This window comes from Sarcophilus harrisii, chromosome 1, assembly GCF_902635505.1.
Source record: "Sarcophilus harrisii chromosome 1, mSarHar1.11, whole genome shotgun sequence".
Lineage (NCBI taxonomy): Eukaryota > Metazoa > Chordata > Mammalia > Dasyuromorphia > Dasyuridae > Sarcophilus > Sarcophilus harrisii.
The window spans coordinates 272,244,096-272,265,789 of record NC_045426.1 but is presented as its reverse complement, the minus strand read 5'-3'; the positions used below and the strand labels follow the sequence as shown (position 1 = coordinate 272,265,789).

The 21,694-nt window shown below is 35.8% G+C and overlaps 1 protein-coding gene across 2 annotated transcripts in view; it reads left to right on the top strand.

The window, feature by feature from the left end:
- Positions 1 to 813: 813 nt before the first annotated feature.
- LOC100932504 (acyl-coenzyme A synthetase ACSM2A, mitochondrial) overlaps positions 814 to 21,694 on the top strand; it is a 32,972-nt gene continuing 12,091 nt past the window's right edge. The window contains exons 1-6 of one of the 2 annotated variants that reach the window (XM_031942506.1): positions 814 to 892; positions 6,908 to 7,167; positions 9,165 to 9,375; positions 15,167 to 15,374; positions 16,404 to 16,547; positions 17,596 to 17,758. In XM_031942506.1, coding sequence (XP_031798366.1) covers positions 6,982 to 7,167; positions 9,165 to 9,375; positions 15,167 to 15,374; positions 16,404 to 16,547; positions 17,596 to 17,758 — 912 coding nt within the window. In that variant the 5' untranslated portion in view covers positions 814 to 892; positions 6,908 to 6,981. Of the gene's footprint in view, positions 893 to 939; positions 1,050 to 6,907; positions 7,168 to 9,164; positions 9,376 to 15,166; positions 15,375 to 16,403; positions 16,548 to 17,595; positions 17,759 to 21,694 lie in introns of those variants that run through there. The other variant, XM_023497393.2, reaches the window with a different exon arrangement.

Sequence of the window (21,694 nt, the reverse complement as noted above, 5' to 3'; positions counted from 1 at the left end):
CTTTTTTGTTCACTGGATAGCAGACTTAAGAAATTGATATCTCTTTTCATGGACACAAGGTCCTTCCAACAATATCTGCCCTGTTCCCAGGCTAACATTTTCTGATTCAGAGCTTTGCAGAACTTTAGAATTGAACAAAAACTTAAAGATTGACAAACACAACTCACATCATTTATAAATAAGAAAACTGAGGCAGAGTAGAAAAATAACTCAATCATACAAATAATAAATAAGTCTGAGATTTGAGTCAAATTGTTTATTTGTTTGTTTTAACTCCAATCTAGTTTTCACTGCACATACATTCTTCCAAAAATTTTTTTTCTACTGACATCCCAGAGCAAAAGGTTGGGTTGCAACTTAGGATAGATACTTTCACAAAGGAGGGATATTCTTAGAACTAGTAGAATGATAAATCCATTAAAGAATAGACATAATAAGAGATGAAGCTAGAATGGATCTTAGAGGTAATCTAATCCAATCTCCTCATTTTACAGATATGGAGACTGAGGCCCAAAATTGTTAAATGACTTTCTTAGAAATACCCGTGGAATAATAGTCAATTGCAAAGTCAAAATTAGGAATGAATATTTTCTGCTCTTTCCAAATCCTATGTTCTATCCATTACATACGTATATGTGTGGGTACCTATTAGAAGACATCTAAATTATGCCATGTCAAGTAGTTAGATAACTCAGAAAGTTAATATACCTAACCAGAGCCCCAGATTAAAAAGAGAGCCACTGTGGGATGTTCTGATAGGTTCTTGAGAAGACTGTCAGATACAGAAAGATTAAAGACAGGAGGAGCATTTGAGTTATTCGTGGCAAGAACCTTAAGAAAGATTCTCGTCATTGGCCCTTCCTCTCAGGAAATTCAGAGCTCTTACCTGAAGGTAAGTTAATCATCCCTGTGAACCTTTGGACACCCCATTCTTTACCACAGTCACTAATTGAAAAGAACCACAGAGCCAATCTAGCAACTCTTTACTTACATTTCCAGAGGCTCCAGAATTTCTTCTGCAATCTGATATTCCTGCCCTCTCATCAGAGGTAAGTGAAAGTTTTGGCTGGAAAAGATTTAAGAAGTGGGAAGTGGAGGGAAAGAAGGGTTCCAAAGGACTATTGAGAGATGATTTCTGCTCAGTAAGCATTAGCTATAGCAAGTAGAATTCTGTTTTAATATTAAGAACTTTCCACCTGAGAAGCTGGAAGTGTGACTCAAATGATGAAGCTTCTAGTGTCCTTAGCAGCTGAAATTAAGAAATTACAGCTGATATGACATTGATGCCTAAAAGGCTAAAGGAAATAACAACAAATGCTTCCCAAATGCTTCAACCCAAAGAAAGAAAGAAAGAAATAACTGAATCACATCCTTAAAAATGAATGCCTTCTTCCTAACATTAGAAGGAAGGTGTTTTAGCCAGAGTTGGGACTGTCCTAAGTCAAAAAATAAACAAAGATAAGCATTTGTCTTTGTCATCTTTCCACATCCTCTTTCTTCTTCCATCTCTGGCATTCTACCATGTCTACCAAGGGTCTTCATCCCCTTTTTGACCAGAATCTTCTACACTTCCCTCTATTCTCTTTCCCTTATAATTTAGTGTTCTGGATTTAACACTGCCCTGCATACTAATGCCTCCAATTCAAAACAAAACAAAATAAAAACTTTCCTTAATAGAATAAGTGGGAACAGTGCCTTTGACTAAGAACTTGAATGTTGCCTTCAACTAATTAAGATGTATATAAAGAAAAAACTTAAGCTGCATTGTGCTATGGGGTAAAATTAATATGAATGGGTGGAAATCCCAGGAACTTATGAATAAGTCCAGCTGTCCAAAAATGGTATGTGTTGCCTCTTAAGATAGGATACAAGTTCTTTGTCACCACATGAAGTTCAGGGAAAGTCTGGATGAAATTTAGTAAAGACTATTGTAGATGGAATTTCACAACTATTAACATTCTTCCAATTTTTAATATCTAAATGAGGAGCCCACAGAATCAATCATATATAAATCCAACAAAAGTATGAAAGGTATACAGTATTAGCTCATGTGCATAAAGAGAAGGAGTTCTTTGATATAGGGAACTCCTATTACCAATGCAGGTGTGTACCTTTTCTTAAACTTGGAATCTTAGAGCTGCCTAGAACAATAATGTCAAACTCAAATTAAATAGGGCCATTAGAATTCCTGCAAACTGTGTGTTTAAAAATGCAATGCTATTTATGTTTTATTTTGGTTTTATTTCTTTTGTTAAATATTTCCCAATTACATTTTAATTTGATTTAGCCACTGGGGAATGCTACAGGCTATGGATTTGATACCTATGTCCTAGAGCACTGAGAGGTTAAATAATTTACCTATGATCCTACAATCAGTAAGCTAGTCAGCTAATCTGTCTCTGCTTCTGTTGCTTAATGTGCAAAATTAAGAAGTAGGAAAAAGTAATTGCTAAGGTCTCTTTTTACTCAAACATGCTGTATTTCCAAAATTCTACAGTATTTCTTATTGTGGCATGGACTTTGGATTCTTAAAGATTGTGACGATAGCAGATAAACTCTTGTGAGTCTAATCCACTGTGAAACCATCAGGAACCCATCTCTGCAAAGACTGTGTTCCTATTGCTCAAGGACAAGGCTAGTAAAATGCCAAGACATTCCTCCCTGAAACACTGGCCACCAAGAACTGAGCAGATGACTATTCTGGTATGGAGTCTACATTAAGGAAAGAAAACCCACACAAATAAAATCACAGCTGTTTTGTGACTAGTAAGGGGCAACAATTGACAAACTTATTTTTATTACCTTCCCTTCTCCCAGACTACTCTCTATCATCCCACCACTCACTCCCCTGTTTAGAACTAGCAAAGGCTGAAAATACAAATATGTTTAATAAAGGTTTGGGCAAATTCATGACTGGTAGAGCCTTTATGAATTAGTAATGGAAGTTAGAGATTAAATTAGAGTCATAGCTTTAAAACGAAAAGGATCCTCACTGTATTTGATCTTCTTACTTCTTTAGATAAAGAAACTGAGACTCAGAAAAAATAACAATGAGGGGGGGTTACATTTTAAGTTTTATATTGTTTCCTCCCCTCCTTCTCAATCTGATTAGAAAAGGCCACCATTTGATACAGAAAGAAAAAGAAGGAAGGAGGGAAGAAGGGAAAGAGGGAAGGAGGGAAGGAAGGAAGGAGGGAAGGAGGGAAGAAGGGAGGAAAGGAAGGAAGGAAAAAAAGAGGGGATGAAAGAGGGAGGGAAGGAGGGGATGAAAGAGGGAAGGAGGGAAGGAAAGAAGTAAGAAGAGAAGGAGGGAAGGAGGGAAAGAGGGAAGAAAGGAAGGAAAGGAGGAAGGAAGGAGAGAAGGAAGGAGGGAAGTAAAGAGGGAAGAAAGGAAGGAAGGAGGGAGGGGAAAAAAGGAAGGAAGACGGGAGGGAAGAAAGGAAGAAAGGAGGGAGGGAAGAAAGGAAGAAATGAGGGAGGGAAGGAAGGAAGGAAGGAAAGAAGGAAGGAAGGAAGGAAGGAAGGAAGGAAGGAAGGAAGGAAGGAAGGAAGGAAGGAAGGAGGGAAAGAAAGGAAGGAAAGAGGGAAAGAAAGGAAGGAGAGAAGGATAAATGAATAGATAGATAAATGTAAAACCATATTTCTGTGTATAGGTTCTTTCTCTGGAGGTGAATATTATCTTCTTTCAAAAGTCCTTTGCAGTCTATGTGGGATATGGTATTAATCTAATCACAAAAGACAACCCCCCTCTTCTACAAACTGCTAGGTCAGGTTCTCTTACCCAAGAAGATTATTCAATCAGTTGAATCTTTGACCTGGCCTCATACAATCTTTCAAGGCTGGAGTGTAATAACAAACTAATATTAATCTTTAGCCACCATCACCATCATTCAATAAACATTTATAGATTGTCAGCAGGACAAGAAGAGTTCTAATAGATATCTCTTCTTAGAAGTCATCCCAAAGATCACAAAATCGTAGATTTAGATTGTAAAAGAACCTCAAAGGCAACCTAGATCAAACCTATATGACAATAAGACTAAAATAACAATAAAATGCAGTCCATAGAAAGAAGGAAAGAGACCACAAATTGGACAAATAAACCATGCACACACAAAAACACAGAGTAAATGAGGGAATGGATCACATTAAGCAGGAAGAAATTGATTTTCTTCAGAATTGCTGCAAGCTCAAGAAATTCATCCCAGGAAGTTTTCAGAGTAGCATAAAGCCTTCCATGTGGTACAGAATATGTGTTTTTTTAAATGAATTGAATTGAATTAACCACATTTAATTGTCCTTTTAAAAAATTTTGGTAGCCTCTCCTCTGCTTTTTTATAGTACTGTATTTTTTTCTATTACACATAAAGATAGTTTTCAACGTTCACTTTTTTAAGATTTTGAGTTCTATAATTTTCCCCCTCCATTTCTTTCCTCTCCCCTCCCCAAGATGGCAAGCAATCTGATAGAGGTAATATGTGTACAATCATATTAAACATATTTCATCATTAGTCATGCTTGAAAGAAAAATCACAACAAAAGTGAAAAACCATAAGAAAAAAACCCAAAAAAGTGAAAATAATATGTTTCAATCTGCATTAAGACTTTATAGTTTTCTTTGGATATGAATAGCATATTCCCTCATGAGTCTTTTGAAATTGTTTTATATGATTACATTGCTGAGGAAAGATAAGTTAATCATAGTTGATCATCACACAATGTTTTAGTTATTACTGTGTACAATATTTTCCTGTTTCTGCTCACTTCACTCAGCATTATTTCATGTAAATCTTTCTTTTTTCTGAAATCTGCCTGATCATCATTTCTTTTGGCACAATAGTATTCTACTATATTTATATACAACAACTTGTTTAGCCAACCCCCAATTGATGGGCATCCCCTCAATTTACAATTCTTTGCTACCATAAAAAGAGCTACTATAACTATTTTTGTACATGTAGTTTCTTTTCCCTTTTTTATGATCTCTTTGGGATACAGATCTAGTAGCAGTATTGCTACATCATAGAGTATGCACAGTTTGATTGCCCTTTGCTGCTTTGGCTTTTAGCTGATGGTCCAGGTCCAGCTTTATGACTTATGATTAACTTGGGTGTAGGTAGAAAGTGGGCATTAAAAAGGAAATAAAATCAGATTAGATTCTAGGATTACAAAAGAGAACTCCTTCTCCTTTTGCTCTAACCTTCCTTAAATCCTCACTACTGCTCTCTTCCAAAAACCACACTGGTGGCAAATACTTAGGTTTCAAGAGATTTGGGGGAAGTTCTTATCTTTTCATCACTCACATACTCAGAGAGAAGTGTCAAGCCTGGAGTTGAAAAAAGATGAGGTTCATAGAAGGGTTATAGGAAAGTATGACTAGATGGGTGTGTAAAAAAAAAAAAAAGAACAAACTCTGCAAGTAGTCTGAGGGGAAGGCAACAATGCAAAAGGAGATGCATGCTTTCAACCATAATCAATGTGAGAATTTCTTCTTGACAGACTTTCTTCAACACTTGAAAAGTTTATACATGTTCAGTACTGCCCCAGAAAGAACTAAGAACTATGCATGAAAGCTGCAAAGATATTAGCTTAGAACTGATGAAAGGAAAGATTTCTTAACTCTTAGAACTTTACAAAGGTAGAAAGGGTTGGTCTCCATACATATCTCTGTGAAATAGTGATCTCACTAAAGATCATAAAAGGAAAGTTGTATGACCATTTATTGCAAGGATAATAAAGGAGATTCTCATTCAGGTATGGATCTAAGTTACTGGAGAACCTTCCAAACCTGAAATTCTGTGATTCCAGAGTTGAATCCCATAAAAAGAAACCCCATGACATAATTCTAGTGTCATGGAAATATATTCATGGTGAGAGCTGAGGCATTCTCATTAACTAATATGATGAGTTGGAATTTCTCTCATTGAATAAAACAGAGAGTTAAATTATATGATTTTTAAGGACCCTTCCAGCTTTAAATCTATGATTCTTTCTTCCAAATTTCATGCTCATTCTATACTAACTAGTTTGAGGCATACCTTGAATTTGACCCTCCCTGAACTGACTGGAACACCGGCGAACATATATGTTGTTGATAATAGAATTGCTTATATTGTTAGACACAGGTAGGTGGCAAAATGGATAGAGTGTCAGATCTGGAGTCAGGAGGAGCTGAGTTTAAATTTGACCTTAGATTTACTAGCTCTGTGGCAAGTCACTTAACCCTGTTTTTCTGTAGTTCAATAACAACAAACATCTTAAACAAACCAGGATGATAGCTAATATTTGTATATTGCATTGTTTTAAATGTGTTATCTTATTTGAGCCTCACAGCAATCCTTCAGAATAGTTGCTATTATTATCCCCATTTCATGGTTGAGGAAACTGAGGCTAAGGGCAGCTAAGTGATTTGCCCAGGGTCACATAGGTAGGTGGGATTTTGACTTACATCTTTATGACTCCAAGTCCAATGTTCTTTTTGCTACCACATGTACAGTTGTTCGATGGATACAGCAACGTAGTATCCTATAGAAAGAACATTATTTTTTGTACTTCTAGATGTTGGAGGAGGGAAGGAGTAATGATTGGAGTCCCTGAAAATTTTGTATGGTTATAAAACATCATTGGGATTTGTCTGTTCTCTTCTGGGAAGGGCCTTAGTGTTGAGAGATGAATAATACCAATTCTATTGGACTTAATGCGAGATGACATTCTCGGAAAGTGAGAGGATTGGGTAGTCCTCTGCGATCTCTACCCCATCTCTTCTTTGTTATCTGAGCATGAAAATAACCTATCATGTGAGCAGTGAAGAAGATTGGTTTCCTTCAGATGAACCTGGAGGTGAGAGATTTGGTTGTATTTTGAAAAAGGAATTAACAACACCCTTTCTTCCATTTCTTCCCAACAGAGTTCTGGAAGTAAAAATAGGTTCAAAGGTTTCCTGTGGCTCTCTAGGGTCATAAAGACTATCTTCTACTGATCATGCAGCTATTGCTAAGATTCCAACAGAACCGAGTCCTGTGGGCTTCCTGGTTATCCTGCTATCCACTGCACCTCCATCCCCGGCAGATGGTCCAACAGGCTTTCTTGGGGGCAAGAAATCCAGAAATGCCTGAGAAGTTTAACTTTGCAAATAATGTGCTGGATCACTGGGCTCATATGGAGAAGGTGATAAAGATTGCCAGGGACTGAGGGTGTCAGAAATGGGGGAAATTGGGAAGCAGGAAAAAGATTCATGGTATTTAAATGCTATTTAATTTGTGGGAAGTGAAATATCAAAACCCAGAAGAGTGGGAACCCTTGTTCCACTTATACCCCAACAAAGAACATAACATCCAGAACCCCATAATGAAACACATATTCTGCCTACTTCTTTCCTGCAATGTGGACAGTTTTAGATTCAAGCATCCCTATCCCATCTTTTTCTCTAGCTCTCCCACATACTTCCTTATTGAAGTAATTCTTCTGTCAGAATTTCCCCAAGGGACAATTCATTTAATTTGTTTGCAGAAAGCAATGGGAGGCTTTCCTATGACCAACATCATAGAGCTGAAATCAGATTGCACCTCCTCCCCCTTTCCATTCTATTTTGTACCCAATTTAGATACTCTAATCTCATTCCCTGATCTTATTTTTTTGTCTGAAGAATAAACATGGGGGGATGCAGCCTACCTACAACAATGTACAATGGAAGTGGGTATTAGCTACCAGGGAGTTTAGAAATCTAGGTTCTAGTCTTGGTTTGATTGCTCTGTGACCTTGCTTAAAATATTCCTCTCTCTGGGCTCCAATATGTCTCGTGGGATAAACATAGAAGTAGGGGTGGTAAGTCATTTTCTTTGGAATCATCAAAATCTTCCTTCAATCATCCATCAGAATCTTCCTTCCATCATAGAGGGAAAAGGGATTAAGCAGGCAAATGCAGCTGAAAAAGGCCCTAACACTAGGGCAAAGAGAAAGATTGTTGCAGGGTTCAAATACATATATGCTAATAGACCTGAAGCCCACCTAAAAAGATTAAGCATTTACCTGGTCAGAGTCTATTCTTCCTCCTTCCTCCTCTCCACCCTACATAGGCTAAAGAAAACTTTCTCAGTCCCAGAAATTAGTTCTTGGCTTCTTTCTACTCTTGGCTTCCTGGAGAGACATGAGTGTGGTTCCCCTAATAATATCTAGCTAGCATTTATATGTCTTAAGGTTTGAAAAGCATTATACATATTATCTCCATTTTACAGATGAGGAAACTGAGGATGAAAGAAGTTGAGTGATTTTTGTGGAATCATACAATTAGGAAATGTCTGAGATGGGATTTTGGACTCAAGTTATCCTGACTCCAAGACTAGTGCTCTCTCCATGGTACCACCTAGCAGCCTGATTAATGTATCAGAATGTTGTAATTGCCCAGCCCAGAATATTATATTATAGTTTAGCCTGAGATTGCACCATATTTAGCAATTTGCCTATCTACAAGCACAAATACTGGAGTGAAAGTGGCTCCCAGAGAGTTAAAAAACTTAACTTCTAGACCTGCCAGGGGTACTGTATGATCTTAACTAAATCTCTTCTTTCTTAGCTCCAGTTTCCTCAAAATTAAGGAAGTTAGACCACATCATCTCTAGGATTCCAGCTTTTCCAGCTCCAACATTCTGGGATTCTTTATTTCTTCCCTGCTTGATTCTGGTCCTGGTCATTGCTTTCACAAACAAAATTGTCTAGTAGACAAATAAAATCTGTAAAGAATAACAAGACCTAAGACATTTAGAGAGAATCAAGAAACATCTATAAGCAAAATGGTGTCTTGAAAGCAACATTAAAATGATGTTACAGTATTGTAATAATGTCCATGTTGATATGAGTCTCTGATCATGTGAATTCATTCTGGATTCAGAGCCCTTGATCCAGCATTACCAGTGCTACTCTCCCACACAAACTGGAGAGCTCTTTCTTCCAAATGATACAGGCTATATGTGTATGTGTATGGATGCATGTACCTATGTGTATGTGGGTATGTGTACACACTTATATATATGGTCCCAAGGATTAATCTCCTCTGCTACCTCTCAAATGTCTGGCAACTGTTACAGTCTTAAAGACCATAAAACACTTGAAACCATTTGGATGGCCGGTCTCTGCATATTGTGTTACTAGGTTTTCTGTTTCATCAGGAAGGCAAGAAAGCCCTGACCCCAGCTCTGTGGTGGGTGAATGATAAAGGCAATGAAGTGAAGTGGAACTACCAAGAGTTATGTGATTATACCCGCCAGGCGGCCAATGTCCTCTCAGATGCCTGTGGCCTTCAGCGAGGAGACCGAGTGATTGTGATTCTGCCCCGGATTCCCGAGTGGTGGCTGGCAATCACGAGTTGCATACGAGCAGGTCAGTATACTGCAAGGCTCAAATCTTAGATACTTAAATTGAAGTATACAAAAATGCTAACTCACCGTTTAAAAAAAAAAAAAAAGAACTATCCCTTTACTTTCCACACTTCCCATAACTTAACACAGCAAGGAACTGAGGAGATACATTTTTTGTCATAAAACTTGCCACTTTATTTCCTGCTTCTTTTGGATCTATTGCATTTGTGATAATCAGCTCGCTCTTGATGAGATTGACTATTCAGGCTATGACTATTCAGGTTTTCTGCCTTCTTCGATCTCTCTCACTCTTTGCCCTTTACCCTGCTCACTGGCATATCTACAGCAAAACAAAAGCAACCTTCTAACTTGCCTTTTCTTTTCTGTCACTGATCTTCAAAAAAGGTTGGAGAATTTTGGCAATGACTATAATTCTATATTCTAATGTACTCTATTGATATAATCTAATAGACATAAAGAATCAGACTCTAAGCCCTCTTCAAACAAAGACTAGTTGTGTAACTTGAACAAATTATTGTACTTCTTTGAGCCCTGGCTTTCATCAACTATAAAAAAGAAAATACTTTCCAATTCCTTCCCGGGAGGGGAATTGTGAATACAAGTCAAATAACTCAAGAAAGAAGTGCTTAGATTTTTTTAGAAAGTACTGGAGTGATGTGCATATAATCTCTATGATTTATTCAAACTATATAACTATGGTCTGCCTGCAATCAGGCAGGCTTGTATAGATAGGATACCAGTCCAAGAGAAGAATATTTCTCTCCCTCTCACATGCCTGAAATTTCCCAGGAAAATATGTTCCTTTGGATTACAGAACTATTTTTTTTAAATACATATAACTCCAAACTTCCATTGAGAAGACTGTGATCACTACTTGTCCTAACTTTTCTTGTACCACCTTCAAAAGACAAAAGTACCATATAAAACAACATACCAAAAAGAAAAGGATAAGAGAGGAAAAGGAAAGAAAATTTTACAGGAAAACAAAACCAAAACAATGAGTAAATAAAAAAGAGTCCCAATGCAAGAAATAAGTGTTATGGGTTTTTTTAAATGAAGAAAATTCTCTTTTTCAAAAAGAAAGAAAAAGCAATGTAATGATGCCCTAGAACAACTGCCCAAAGCAAAAGGTTTTTTTTTTTTCCTATTATTTCCACCAACCATTCCCATCGAATTCAATCCTGACACTTCCTGGTCTTCCAACTCCTTAAACACTCATATCTGCCACTTCTGTGTGCATTATGGAATCTTTCTCAATTCTTGAACTTTTTATCCTCAATTTCTTTTTTTCCACACTCTTTTTATCTTATACTCATAGAAATCTGATTCTTTCTGGAAAGAGAGGATGATTAAAATTAGATTGTTGCAAAATGAGAAAATCATTATCTCTGGGATAAAGTTAGGAGAGTAAATGGCTCTGTATTATTAGTACTTCAAGTAAAATTGGCCTGTAGTATGGTATCTTGTGTCAAGGAAAAAAAATATTAAAAGATTCAATGTAGGGGAAACAATTTTTATCTTAAATATTAATGACTGGATTCACCAATGAAGGAAAATAAATTACAGAATGGAATAAAAAAATAACACTACGCATAGAAAAAGCAGGTCTAAACCAGAGAAGCTGATAAACATTTAAAGTAAAGGACTTGTGGGAAAGCTATTATGCTTCAGCTAAATTCAAAAAAGCAGAAGTTGCAGTTATAATTTCATATGAGGCAATAGCAAACAGAGATGACATTAAATTAGATAAACAGGGAAGCCGCATTATTACTAAAAGCATCATAGATGATGAAACAATATGACTTTGAAGTGTCAGTATGATATAAGGAAAACATCTAGATCTGAAGATCTTGGTTCAAATCCATTAAATCTTCCTAGTTTTCATTTAATCATTTGCAAAATGAGAGGGTTAGACTAGATTTATGGGGTCCCTTTCTATCTTTAAATCTAGGTTACTATTATCCTGTGATACAAAGCTAAATATATGTAAACTGATATTTATTAAATTCTCAAAGGAAAAAATAATCTAAAACAGGATTATGTGTGGTAAAATATTAATTCAATTCAACTGTGGCATCTCTTTGTCAGATAATTAATTAAAAGGAAAAATAAACAAGAAGTAAATTACAGATAAAATGTTGGGGAAAACTGGTCTTGATGGACATATTGAGACACAAATGGGAATTTTAATGACTATACATATTTCTCAGTCTTTCATGGGACTAATTTTTTAAAACACTAGGATATCAGGAACTTCAGCAAATGTATTATAGAAATGTTAAATAGAATCCTTTACAAACCACAACACAGTAAAATTGTAAAAATTGTAGACCTAAAAAGAAAATAGAAAAGAGTATCTTAAATGATGATTTGGTCAAAGACCAAATCATAGAAGCATCAAAAATTATTATCAAAATCATGATAATAATTAGATATGTACCAGATTATTGGGATGCAGCTGAAGTAGTCCTTATTTTTTTATTTTTTATTTTTATTTTTATTCTAAACTTCTATTCCTGAACATTTTTCCAACATTAGTTCAATTGTTTTAAAAAAACTAATTCTGTACATCTTACCTTTAATTTTAAAAACATCCTCTTGTGCTTATTTTGGGATAAAATTAATTAATTAGCCCAGGTTTTCTTTTTTGTTGAGACAATTGCTTCAGCAAAGTAGCATCAGTATACAAATCATTAGCATTTCTGTTTACTAGGATAAAGAATAGAGAAATATCATTTAAAAATGACAGTTAAATGAACAAAATATCTTGGAGTTGATCTACAGAAAGATAACAAATTTCAGATACTTGCTAAATGTGTGACTCTGGACAAGTCATTTAACTTCTGTGTGCCTTAGTTTCTTCATCTATAAAATGAAGATAATAAAAACAACTACTTCCCAAGATTGTTGTAAGGATAAAATGAGATCATACTTATGAAGCACTTTGTAAAACTTAAAAAGTAAAATAAATGGTAATTATTACTATTTCTAAGATACACATAGGACTTAAACAAATAAAAATATAAGTTAACTTTTGCAGATAAATTGTTTCAGATAAATTGAGATACTCAATGTTCATGACTAAGTATATCATAATAATAAAAATTCTATTAGTAATTAAATCAATCTAGATTTACATTATATCAATCACATTTCCAAGGGGATACTTTATAGAATAAAAATAATTTTTAAAATTCATATAAAGAAACAAAAGGTCAACATTATCTAGGGAAATAATAAAACGGTAGAATGAAGTAGTTTGTAATAATTAGGTAGCATGTTAATATATCAAATTATATCACAAACCAATAATTACCAAAACATTATAGAACAAAAAGTAGAAAAAGTAAACTAGATTAGATAAGCAAGATTTAAAAGAAAATGTTTATAGGAATCTAGTCTCTTATAAATGCAAGAAAACAAAGAAATAAGGAAAAAAATCTGTTTATTCAATGGGGAAAACTTATAAAGCAGTTTACTAAAATATAAGTTTAGTTCAGCATCTTAAATAATATACAATAATAACTTTCAAATGTAAAAATAACAAAATATAAGGGAGTTGATAGAAATTAATAGATAACTAAGTTAACTATTTAGCAATACCCAAATAGTTGGATGATACCAAAAAAAATCTCAAAAGAGAAAACACAAATTATGAACTCAGTGCTCAAAAGCATCTAAGAAAGGAAAGGGGTTCAACCTATGATTCCACTGGTAGAGTATGGCAAAGCCAACACTTAAACCAGTTAGCCTTGTTTCCAGGCTGGCTCACTATCCACACTGCTCATCTAATTTCCAAAGAAACAAAAATTAAAACATTTCTGAGACATTACCCATTAAATAGGCAAAATTGACAAAACATATAAAAATTTAGTGTTCATAAGATGTAGGAAAACAAGCATATTAATTTCCTACTGGTGAAAATGTCCAATCACCGAAAATTATTTTTAAATCATAAAAGTGTATAAATCACTTCTACTGTTTGATCAAACAATCTCACTATTAGGGTTATTCTCCAAAAGAATCTAGGGAGAAGGGGGAAAGGCCTATCTATATGAATACATTCATAGCAGCATTGTTTTGAAATAGCAAAACATTGGGAACAAAATAAATCCAACACTTGGAGAATGGCAGCACAAATTGTAGCATATCAGTGTGATAGGATATTACTGTACCGTGAAACACAATGAATAACAATTCAAATATGTGAAGTCTTGTATGAAGGGATGCAGAATGACAAAACAGAACCAAATGAACAATTTATAAGATAACTAAAACAAAGGAAGAAAATTTAAAATGGTAGTTAAACCAAGATCAAAAATATTACTTGACATTGGTATTAACTTAATAAAAGCAAATATCTGCCCTTCTGAGAAATGAAAAATTAAGAAAAAGCAAGATTGCAAATATTATCAGACACAGTTGCTCTTTAATTACTAAACTATTTTTGGGTACTCTACATTTGGGGGAATTCATTTGGAATAATGCCCAGAGGTTTTTGTAATATATCAAAATAAAATAAATCAATTATTTTTAAAAGATGACAAATATCCAAAGGTAACATTTTAAATGAATGAATCTATAAAATGCTTTTCAACAGCCAAGAAAGCTCCTGACAAAAACAAAAACAAAGCAAAACCTATCTTCCATTGTCTAGCCAAAATTCTACCATTAAAGATTGATTTTTTTAGGTTTTAAAATTTTTTCAGTTTTCCAGAGCCCTTCATTTAAATTCCATTGGCTTTTTGAGAGGTTTCACTTTAAAATGATATCAGCTTGCACTTTTCATGGGAGTTACTTTTCAAATGATATTTACAGGCCACTAACTAAGTTTTTGTGAAGAACCAGGGATATGTATGCAGACAAGGGCTGAAATCCCAGGGTTGAAATAGGGAATGGGAGAACACCAACGACCCATCCAATCTCTTCGATCATAATGTCACCTTAAGGCAACATTCAAAGGAAAATTGTTAGTAGGCAAACTGCTGGCTGTAGACTGGACTACAAAGAAACAACTGGACATTTACATGGAAAACTGAAAGTGCTTTCCTTTTTTGCTGCTTTGTGAATGAGCATGTGACCTAGAATAAGGAATCACAGTAGCCTGATGATAATATTCTAATTTTCTCTTTAGGATTTTCTCACCTTATTCTACACACTCTGGTTGTCTATTTCTTATTACCCAACATCTCCTGGTCACTGCCTATTATTTAAAGATGATAATATCTTTTCCCTACTGGGAAAAGATAATATCCAGTACACCCACTTATCCTGATGAATCAAAAGTGATATAAAATCATAAAAATCAAAGAATCATTAAATTTCAGAATTGCAAGGAACTTCAGAGATCATCTAGTCTAATTCATAAGTTACGTGGGAATCCTTTCAATTCTAAATTAAGTTTCATTCCTCATTTATAGTTAGCACCTTTGTTTGCTTTGTATTTTATAGATATGTTAGCATTTTTTATTCTTATCATAGTTTTTTTTGTATTATGGTTATATTGCACATGTCATCTCATCTAATAAACTGTAGTTTATTAATAAATAATTGTTACATTATCATTATTATTACATACATAACTAATATATAATATGTATTGATGATGATAATAAATATATTAATAAATAATTCAATAAACTGTAAGTTCACTGGGAATAAGGGCCACAATTTAATGTTATTTATATCACTAGTGGTTTTTAGTACCCCACTTTGTACATATTAAACATTCAATCAATATTTATTAAAGGAATTATTCATTGAATAAATCAATAATCACTTGCTTCTTTCAGGACTTGTGTTCATTCCTGGTACCACTATGCTGGTAACAAAAGATATTCTTTACCGGCTACAGACCTCAAAAGCCAAATGCATTATAACCAATGAGGCCCTGGCTCCCATTGTGGATGCAGTGGCACCTGACTGTCCTGCTCTGAAAGTCAAACTCCTAGTGTCAGAAAATAAACGTGATGGATGGATGGACTTCAAAACTCTACTACGGTGAACGTCTAGATATTATTCACTCTGTAATAACTGTTACACATGTGTTTCTTGAAGGAGGGATGTTTCTTTATGCTAGCAGATATTCTTATGTTTAATTTTAAATTCCTCTCATTGCAACAAGCTGGGAATCACCTTTGTGTAATTGAAGGACCCCTGGGAAGAGCCCTAACTACCCTGCTTTGCCCCTGAAATCCTACCATTGGTGATTCCTTTGTTTTGAAATACAAACCTTTTTGAGAAGGATGGCCCATCAAAGGAATGAATGGAACCAATTCTTTACAACATGAAAGTTACCTAAGAATATCTCTATTCAGGATGCTGCACACAACAAATTAAAAGAAGATAAGAGATTCAGGGTTCATGCAAAGATGTTCAATCTGGACAGGAGTCTCAGAGTAATACAAGTGTGTTAGTTGCCTTAGGAGAGAAAGGGAGAGTGTCCATAACAAGAGGAAAACATGGAAAAGTAAGATAGAAAAGACTGAAGAATGATTTTCTGCACCTTCATTTTACCAAGGGGCATACTGAACTATAAGTTTATGAAAGAAATGGTTGGATGTCCTTCCTTTTTTTGCTATATAGAATCTATAACTTGAGTTCTCTTCGTATAGCTTTGGGCACTTTAGGGCACTCATTCTCCATTTGACTGCCTTGAGGATCAATTTTCTTGGGGATTCTTGCTTTGCAACTCTTAGCATTTCCATTTGGGATGAAAACAGAAAAATAAGACAACAGAGTTTATCGATTCCACTTTGGAAATGAGAAAATTGAATGCAGATCCTTGCCAAACACAGGTTAGAATACCTGCTAAATTGATACTAATCTATAAGCCAATCTGTTCCAGCCTCTAAAATGAACATTTATTTGGCTTAAGTGAAACATCCTTGTTACTTAGGCCTAAAAACCAGGGACTTAGACAACCTGAGGTTGTCCAAAGCCCTAGTAACTTTCCAGAAAATATCATTCAAGAGAATTAATTTCTGCAGTTCTGCCTGGATGCTGAGAAAATATGAATTTTTCTTTCAGGGAAGCTTCCACTGTGCACAACTGTGTAGAGACTAGTTGTGCAGAAGCAATGGCTATCTATTTCACCAGTGGGACCACCGGTGCCCCCAAGATGGCAGAGCACTCCCATGGGAGTCTGGGCTTCAAATCCAAATTAGATGCTAGGTAAGGATACTTCTTTACCCCCAAAAAGAATCTCAAGGAGCTTTGAAATGTCATTGGACTCATTTCCATATGATTGGGGCAGGGCTAAATTTCAACTTCTCCTAGGAAAACTATTAGCTTTGCTTATGTGCCTGGAACATAGTATGTATTTCATAAATATTTATTGACTGATCACTTAATTCTTTTTGGAGGAAACATATTAAATATCTCCTGGAGATACAAATAATAACAACATTTATATAATACTATGTACCAGGCACCCTGCTAAGTGTTTTACAATTATTATCTCTTTTGATCCTCTAGAATCAAATTCTAGGAGGTTACATCAAGAAAACTAAAGTTACGAAATGGTTGTTATTATTTCTCTATTTCAGACTCTTGATGATCCCATTTGAGATTTTCTTGGCAAAAGTACTAGAATGGTTCACCATTTACTTCTCTAGCTCATTTTACAGATGAGTAATCTGGGGAAAACAGGCTTGTGACTTGTCCAGGGTCACATAGCTAGCAAATATCTAAGACTGGATTTGAACTCAGGTCTTCCTGACTCCAGGCCTGTAACCCTATCCATTCTACAACTTCATTGGCTGATTAGGAAACTCTTCTATTGATTTAAATGCTTTTCACTCACTTTGTTTTATCCTTAGTAATGAGGGAACAGAAATTCCCCACCACTATTACATCACACTCATCTCTCCCCCCAATAGTTGGAAAAACTCATCTAAGTTCAAATCTGGCTTCAGCTACTTATTAGCCACATGACTTGGGGCATGATTCTGATAAAGGTACTTTCTACCCCTATCACTAAGTCTCTATAAAACCAAAAGGAGAAAGAGTGCTACAGTCTTGCAGATAAGAAAATGGAGATACGGGGTAGGATGCGACTCACTCACTTGGGGTTAGAGCAGAAAAGACACTAGAGCCCAGGTGAGCATCCATCATTGCTATTGCTCAAGTTGTGAGCTGCTTCCCCACATGCATATGTGCGTTCAATTACATGCTGGCACCTCCTACAGAAGCTTGCAAACACCTTTTTGTTTTTTTACAGGGAGAGAAGTTGGATTAATTTGCAACCCTCAGAAACAACGTGGTGTATAACGGATACAGGTTGGATTCTCAACATTTTGGGGACATTTTTGGAACCCTGGATATTTGGAGCATGTTCATTCATCCACCATTTGAAAAAGATGGACCCAATGATTATCATCAATGTAAGATTGGATCCCTTGCATGGGCTTGATAAGGATGTATCCAAAATTCCCTGATGCTCATGGAGAGCTAATAGATGAGATCATTAAGTCCTGACCCAGAAACTCTCATTGATATCTCATCCTGCAGTTATGATATAGAAAATCATTCTGCTTGCAAAGATGCATCTACTTCCTTAACCCCATTTTCATCTCAGAACCAAGGACTAGCTCTAGAGGCTAGACTCTGGTCCTGTTGGCTATAGATTCTGTTGCAGTCATAAGGACACATTGTGACATGACCTCTTAGTCTTAAAGGACCAGCAAATTCCTTGCCATCAATGGCTCTGTCACTCAACAATCTGCCCTAGTTCTTTTTCTTTTAATCCTTTAGTACTTCGTTCTCTCTACCACAAGTGCTGTGTCAAGTAAGGTTGTATCTTTATATATTTTTTCACTTCTTCTGTTTTAAAGGATTTTATCATATATTATTTTCATTGGTTCTCCATGATAAACTCTGTTGGATAGGCAAGCCGACATTACATTCAACCTTTGGTGGTTTGTATGCAACACGCTTCACAATCAATTATTTGCAAATAATTAAAATGCTACCTTGGACCATAGAACTAAAAGAAACTTCAGAGAACATTTAGCCCAACCCCTTCATTTTATGAATGAGGGAATTGAGGCTGAATGTCATGACCAAGGTCATAAAGAGAATAAAAATTGAGACTTGAACCCACATCCTTTGACTCCAGAGGCATTGTACTTCCTACTATGCCAGGATGTTAATGCTGCTACTAATAGTTATTGTTGCAGTTGTTAGGTATTGCAAGATTTATTATTCGTATTTTATAAAAGGGAAAATTAAGGTTATGTGACTTATCCAAGATCACACAGTTAGCTGGTATCAGAGATGGGGTTTGAATCTATGTCTTCTTGACTCCACGTCCACTCCATCTATCACCTTCCAAGAAAGCTAAGACTCAAAGTTTTTTTGTTTTTTTTATTTAATAGCCTTTTATTTACAGGATATATACATGGGTAACTTTACAGCATTAACAATTGCCAAACCTCTTGTTCCAATTTTTCACCTCTTACCTCCTACCCTCCCTAAATGGCAGGATGACCAGTAGATGTTAAATATATTAAAATATAACTTAGATACACAATAAGTATACATGACCAAAACATTATTTTGCTGTACAAAAAGAATCAGACTCCAAATTATTGTACAATTAGCTTGTGAAGGAAATCAAAAATGCAGGTGTGCATAAATATAGGGATTGGGAATTCAATGTAATGGTTTTTAGTCATCTCCCAGAGTTCTTTTTCTGGGCATAGCTGGTTCAGTTCATTACTGCTCCATTAGAAATGATTTGGTTGATCTTGTTGCTGAGGATGGCCTGATCCATCAGAACTGGTCATCATCTAGTATTGTTGTTGAAGTATATAATGATCTCCTGGTCCTGCTCATTTCACTCAGCATCAGTTCGTGTAAGTCTCTCCAGGCCTTTCTGAAATCATCCTGTTGGTCATTTCTTACAGAACAGTAATATTCCATAATTTTCATATACCACAATTTATTCAGCCATTCTCCAACTGATGGACATCCATTCAGTTTCCAGTTTCTAGCCACTACAAAAAGAGCTGCCACAAACATTCGTGCACATACAGGTCCCTTTCCCTTCTTTATAATCTCTTTGGGATATAATCCCAGTAGTAACACTGCTGGATCAAAGGGTATGCACAGTTTGATAACTTTTTGAGCATAGTTCCAAACTACTCTCCAAAATGGTTGGATTCGTTCACAACTCCACCAACAATGAATCAATGTCCCAGTTTTCCCACATCCCCTCCAACAATCATCATTATTTTTTCCTGTCATCTTAGCCAATCTGACAGGTGTGTAGTGGTATCGCTAAGACTCAAAATTAAAGGGACATGCTAAAGACTATCAGTCTATATTTATTAAGTGCCAGATTCTGTGCAAGGTGGAGCAGTTAGGTGGGACAGTAGTTAAGAGTGTCAGGTCTGGAATTGAAAAAACCTGAATTCAAATCTGGCCTCAGGTATGACTAGCCGTGACATTGGGCAAATCACTTAACTCTCTTTACCTTAGTTCCTCATCTATAAAATGAATTGGAAAAGGAAATGGCAAGCAAGTATCCTTGTCAAAAAAAAAACCCAAATGGTGTCACAGAGAGTAAAATATCACTGAAAAACTATTAAACAACAACATTGTTTTAGGAGCTGAGGACACAGCATTCTCTATTCCCAAGAAGTGATCTAGGATTCAGGTGTCCCAACTCAGTCATGGTTTCATAGGCTAGAGATGAAAGGGAAAAATAAAGGCTATCAGGTCTGCCCTGTTCATTTTACATATGAGGAAACTGAGGTCCAGAGAGGCTTCATCTTATCCAAAGCCAAAGGGGCCAATGTAATTTTAACGCTGATCCTCCAGGGTCAGCAATCTTTCTACTTCACCTCTTTCCAATTTCCTTTCCAATGGAGCATGTCATCTTTTGACAAAGGGAGTTACTAATTCACCTAGACATTTTTGGGTTAAGTTTATAAATGCTTAGGATCTTATTTGACAGGAAACGGACATTTTCCAAATGGAAGTAATGTTGAGCTAAAATGATGAGTCAGTAAATGATGCTTGATTTTTTTTTTCCTATGAGATTTATTTGCAGACAAAATCATTGCTTCTCAGAAGTCCTTGCATTCCAGAGGGTCCTAAATGAAGAGTCCCCTCTCTTCTGGGAGTGCAATTTATTTTCATTTTCTGAAATGTTTTCTTGGTGGAGGGAAGGATGAAAAGGAAAATGAATGCCACCGTTCACACAACTTTCTCCTTGAGATCGAAAAAATGAATTTCTCTAATCTTTTCTATGGTCACTGGAGCCAGATGGCTGCAGAGGGGAAAGTAAGGCAGGTTACCTTGCACAGCTTTCCGTCCTTCAAGTCCAATTCACTTACATGTCACAAGCATATTCTCCCAGATTTCATGACCCTCTTTGAAAACAAAGAACCAATAACAAGAACATGTTTTGAGTATGTAGTTACTAGGCACATAAGGTTTGGCATGTTACTATGGGATTGATGCCCTTAAAATTCCTACATGGGGGGGCAGCTAGATGGCACAGTATAGAGCACCAGCCCTGAAGTCAGGAGGACCTGAGTTCAAATCCGGTCTCAGGCACTTAATACTTCCTAGCTGTGTGACCCTGGGCAAATCATTAACCCCAATTGCCTCAGCCAATAAATTAAAAAAAAAAAAAAAATTTCCTGCATGAGCTCCCTCCTCTGGTTTTACATAAGTAGGAACTGACTGGGAAACAAGTTTTTTTTTTTCTGAGGAAGGAGGAAGTTATTTTTGATCACTATAGCCAACTTAATACAGAGGAGAAGGAAATGGCTTCATCTGTTTGTATTGGACAGAAACTTCTAGGAAAATTTCTCTGTCCTGAGCGAGAGAATGAGTGCAGAAAAATAGCCTATTTGGTGTCTTAAGAACTGGGTTCAAAATCTGCCCTTACTACCTATGAAATGTTGGACAAATCATTTAACTTTTTTGAGTCTCGGTTTTTTTCTCTGTAAAAAGAAGAAAATTAATCTTGATGACTCTAAGGTCCCTTCTAGCCCTAAATAGATAAGCGATATTTTTCTTCTTCTACCCCCAGTCCCTGAGACTATAAGAAACTATTATCCTACTATAAGAAACTTATTTTTTTGTCTCTCGAAGGTCCTTTGGTCCAGAGTTCTCTGTTGAAATGCATATATTCATGAGATGAGTATCACTCTAAGTTATTATCAGCTACTTCATAAGTTCTATTCAGGATTTTAGTGCAGTGGCTCAATGGGGAATACCAGAAGAAGAGAAATCTGAAAGGGGAAGTAGGAGATCACCCAAGACAAATGCGTGACTTCCATGTTTGCATTGACTAGCATTGATGA